Source organism: Pistacia vera, unplaced genomic scaffold (assembly GCF_008641045.1).
Source record: "Pistacia vera cultivar Batoury unplaced genomic scaffold, PisVer_v2 Contig104, whole genome shotgun sequence".
NCBI classification, from domain to species: Eukaryota; Viridiplantae; Streptophyta; class Magnoliopsida; order Sapindales; family Anacardiaceae; genus Pistacia; species Pistacia vera.
The window spans coordinates 2,374,000-2,378,747 of record NW_022195071.1 but is presented as its reverse complement, the minus strand read 5'-3'; the positions used below and the strand labels follow the sequence as shown (position 1 = coordinate 2,378,747).

General features: G+C 37.9%; 1 protein-coding gene across 1 annotated transcript; it reads right to left on the bottom strand.

Annotated features, from left to right (window-relative positions):
- Positions 1-298: 298 nt before the first annotated feature.
- Positions 299-4,330, bottom strand: LOC116125664 (sulfate transporter 3.1-like). Its single transcript, XM_031411392.1, has 9 exons — positions 3,725-4,330; positions 3,434-3,641; positions 2,968-3,139; positions 2,527-2,592; positions 2,327-2,440; positions 1,708-1,824; positions 811-1,501; positions 644-720; positions 299-554 (listed from the first exon to the last, which is right to left on the bottom strand). Exons 1-9 carry the CDS (start codon positions 4,062-4,064, stop codon positions 366-368), a joined length of 1,974 nt encoding a protein of 657 aa, XP_031267252.1. The 5' UTR covers positions 4,065-4,330; the 3' UTR covers positions 299-365.
- Between the last annotated feature and the right edge of the window lie 418 nt (positions 4,331-4,748).

The window sequence follows — 4,748 nt, the reverse complement described above, 5'->3', positions numbered from 1 at the left end:
TATATGTAAAATGTTAATAATAAATTTGGGTCTTTTTGATTTTTTTTTTTTTTTTTAAGCCCCTTGGATTGGCCTAGATAAGAAATTATATACTTTTTTTTATTTTTGTAATGTATTAAAAAAAAATTATAAAAAATTTGACGCTTTTTGGCCTTATGTTTTTGGGGGCCCTCACCTGCCTACCCTTTGAGCCGGCCCTGTACATAATAATTGTTGGAAGGCCAGGAAAAAACACCTCCAACTTAATTTAACATCAACCAGTGGTTCATCCTCTTTAACATTTGGTTAATGTAGTTACTTCAAACTTTGCTAGATGAAGATTAATTAATGGAAGTTCTTGCATCAATAACATTTATAACTTTGATTTAGACATTATTCCATGGCCCTGATTCTTCTTTCTCATCAGGATTTGGGTTGCATGTGTGAAGCATAAAATTGCATGCTGCAACTGCTTCTCCTACTGTCAAATATATCCATTCTTGCCCCAGATTCTCCATGAACTTCGACTTGTCCAGCTTCTTCGTCACCTCAGCTCCAGGATTTGCCAATACAAGCTACAAATTAATTAATCAACAATTAATTAATCTCCATTTGTATATATTAATTCTCTAGTTCTGAAAATATATATATTTAATGCACAAACCTTGAGTGCCCTTCTGTCAAAAATTTTCTTAATCTCCTCCAGCATGCTTATCCCACTGGTGTCAATGTTCCCAACACCTGTAAAACAAACATTACATTAATTCTGGAGATTTGGTATTAATTCCAGAATAAACTTTCCTGGAAAGAATGCAATTACAGGATTTCTACCTCCCATATTCAGTATGACATATTGTAAGGTGGACTCTCCTGAAGATTTCAACCTCTCTTCTTCTTCAACGACCCATCTCGCAATCCTTTCTCTCAAGTAGCTCGAATTGGCGAAGTAAATGGGAGCGTCAATCTCAAGTATGAGAATTCCAGGAATGGACTTTGCATTAGGGTATTGTTCAACGTTTCTGTATATCCCCGAATTCGGAATGTTTCCGAGAACAAACGTCCGTGGTCTCGCCACAAACAGAAGCACTCTCAGCAAAGAAATCGAAAGCGCGGCCACCAAGCCAACCTCAATGTTGACAAAAACAACGCCAATATACGCGCCCATGCACACGATGAAATCAAATTTATCGACTTTCCAAAGATGGATAGCTGCTTCGTAGTCGATGAGGCCGAGCATTGCAGCCATTATAATCGCGGAGAGAACCACGAGGGGAGTGTAATGGAAGAGTGGTGTTAGAAACAGCAGTGTGATCATCACTGCCATTGCCATAACAACGTTGGACATTGCTGTTTTACATCCTGCGTTGAAATTTACAGCTGACCGCGAAAATGGCCCTGTTGTGAGATAGCAAGAAGTGCAAGAACCCGCAATGTTCATCATCCCAAAAGCAATCATCTCTTTGTTGCCATCAATGTGATAATTTTTGAACATTGCAAAGCTTCTCCCCACAGCTATTCCTTCCTGTAAGTTACATTATTCCATTCTTCTATTACTTAATTGTCCTTTTTTTTTTCCAATCAAAATCAAAATATTTTAAATCTAAACGTCATGAATTTGATTTTTATCACGTGTTTTTTAATTTTAAACATCAAAGTAATTGGTCATAATTATCACACGCTACAGAAAGAACAAGATATCATAAGATATAATGATATACAGAGGCTTACAGCCATAGCTATGACGCCAGTGATGATGCCTGTTTTGATAGCTGCCATGAGATGAGGCGACACGAAAACCAGATCCGTAAGAGACGGTGGATTCAACCCCTTCTTCAGTTGTCCTATCTGAATAAAATACAACACAATGCACCACATCAGAACTCTGCATCAACTACATAAAACAAATCAAATCAATCAATACTGTCCAAATTTAATTAAGACAATAGGAGTTAGAGCAGGTAAGATCCGGTCTCAATACAGTGCCGGATATGATGGTCCCCAGCATTATTGGTGAGGGCCCAGTTGCTTTTGTTGTATTGGGCCCATTGGATGAGAAGTGTAGAGGACTAATCACGTGCATGATGGACCGTGCGGTCTACTCTGCTTTTACCTGGTGGGGTTGGTCCAAGTATAATCTGACGGTGATAGTAGTGTTTCTATCAGTTTTGTCACGGCTGCTTGAATTTTACAATAGAGACGGAACAGCTTTTATTATTTCTAAAAAGCAGGAGAGTGAGAGAGGAATAAAGATTAAAGAGGAGAAAATAACAAATTAGTCCCTGAGATTTGGTTTAGGTAAATTTAGTCATGTAAATTTTTTCAGTAACGTTTTTAGCTCAGTGCTCACCACTTCAACGCCGTGCTTCTCAGCATGGGTGAGATAAACCAGAAGGCTTCCCAGGATGACTGATGTCAATGGCGCCATTGCTGATATCCAAAAGAATTTTGGTTTCCTTTTGCTCTGCATATAATTAACATTATAATCAAATCAAAATCATTGAATATAAGAACCCAGTTAATCACTTATTCAGGATATTACAAACTTACAAAATATCTGGTGGTGAGGAGGAAGAAGAGAAAACAACAGCCCAAGACGGCACTTTCCCATCGCCACTGTAATAAGCATAGATCTCACTGTTAGCTAGAAGACATATATATATATAAAATAATAATAATAATAATAATAATAATAATAATCCAGTGCATGGATTACTTATTATTCCAATGCATGCAAGAAAAAAGAGCAGATATCTATTGCAGAGTCTGAAAATATCCAATTTCGACATTGAAAATAGACTCTATCAATTTTTAATAGGACCAAAAAGCAGAAAATATTATATTTAATCCTAAAGTGAAAAAAATAAATGGTAATAATATTTTGTATCCCGTAGAATAATACCCGTGAATAATAAGAACAATTTTTCATATCACATGAAATTAAATAATATTATATATAAATAGGGTCAAGAGATCAGGATGAAGATAGACCTCATTTGTTTGGGTGAAGACAGAACGCATAACAGAGACAATATCAGTGGAATGGGTGAAGTGACTTATCCCAAGGATCCCTTTTAGCTGTTGCAGGCACACCACTGTTGCGGCTCCTCCCATAAAACCAACTATCGTTGCATGTGATAAGAAATCCACGATGAACCCTAGCCTGCAGTTTTATTCAACAACACTCCGTCATTGTTCTAATTTTAGTGAATTTTTTTTGACGGTGTGCCAACCGAAAACGATGGACGAATCGCAATCTCATCGATTCGTGTTGATTGATCTTATCATCGATCCAGATAGACAAACCGGAAAAAGACAAGAACTACAGCAGAGATATATATAACAAGTACAAAATGCTTCACTTAACCTTTTCCATGTCAATTTAATTAACAGTTTGTTTAACTGAAATGACGTACCTTTAGGTCTTGTTTAACCTTATTATCAATTAATTAATTACCTTAACAATCCAAAAGAAGCTTGAAAAACTCCGGCAAAGAACGTTGCGGTGAAAGCAAGGTGAAGATAAAGCTGCGGGTTCTCGGTAGCATTAACTTCTTTACCCAGCATCGAACCAATGAGAAGAGATGCAACTGCAACCGTCCCTACAGCCAAATCTTTTGAACTCCCCATCACTGCATACACTATTGGTGGAACAAAGCTCGAATCTGCACCAGTAAAACAAAAACTTTTAAGCCCATTAAATATTTTTTAACCAGTAGATCGTGAATATTAAAAATTTTGTACGTACACAGGCCAAGAATTGGTGGCAAGTTAGCCAGTTTGGCGTAACTGATCCCTTGCGGGATAGCAAGACTGGCAATAGTGATCCCAGCGATAACGTCGGCTTTCAAGAACCGGAAATTGTAACGAGGAGCCCATTCGACGATTGGCAGAAAATACTGAAGGCCTAAAATGAATTTCTTAAAAGTTGGCTGGTTCTTGAACTGCCGAAGTGGGTCATCAGGAAAGAACGTTTCCTTGAGATTACACTTAAACGACTTGAAAAACGGTTGCGGTGGTGGAACCGCCACACGATGTGCTCGCTCGGCATTTTCATTAGAAGGGTAAACGTAGTCTGCGTTACCCATGGCGAAAAGTTTAGACGATAATATTACAGCAACTATATATCAATGCGCAAGGCGCAACTTGAAATATATGGACCAGTACTGTGTTATAGGAGTGGCGAAGCTAAATTTGGAGGTGGGGATGATGATAGAGAGAGATGAAGAAAGAAATATTGCGGGGCGGGTGCTGTGAGTGAAGGAGTGGGGTGGTGTACAGTGGCTTTATAGGAGGAGGAGGAGGAGAAAAAGAGATGGTGAAGGGATCTATTTGATTTCAGTGCGGTAAGGGACCCGCTTGTATTGGTTTAATGTAAGAGGAAGAGCATGAATATTAAATATTATATACTGTATTTTGAAAAGTATTTTAAACAGATTTAATTTGTATATTCTTAGCTGCCCACCTCGTGGCTTCTGTTTTGCTATGTGCTCTCCCTATCAAAAAGAGGCAAAATCGTGGAAGCTCACGTATGCCTTTTATATGTATAAAATTGTATCAATCTAATTCTTCTTGTCATTGTTGCATCACCTCAACACTTGGAGCAACCCCATTGGAGATTTCTCTCAGGGACTTTGAGCTTCACACGTAGAAGATGATTACTGGTTTCTGTAAGTTAATATTGGCTCATTCATTAAAATGCCCACCCAAAAAAAAGAAAAATTTGGACCAGATTTTGTTAAATTTGTCTCTAGCTTTAACACCTAACAGTG

Bases quoted from the DNA above. Each gene is read 5' to 3' on its own strand.
- LOC116125664 (XM_031411392.1), bottom strand. From the start codon at position 4,064: ATGGGTAACGCAGACTACGTTTACCCTTCTAATGAAAATGCCGAGCGA. The intron at 2,441-2,526 runs GTAAGTTTGTAA...AATTATATGCAG, and splicing joins TCCTCACCACCAGATATTTT to AGCAAAAGGAAACCAAAATT. The intron at 555-643 runs GTTTGTGCATTA...ATTAATTTGTAG, and splicing joins TTGACAGAAGGGCACTCAAG to CTTGTATTGGCAAATCCTGG.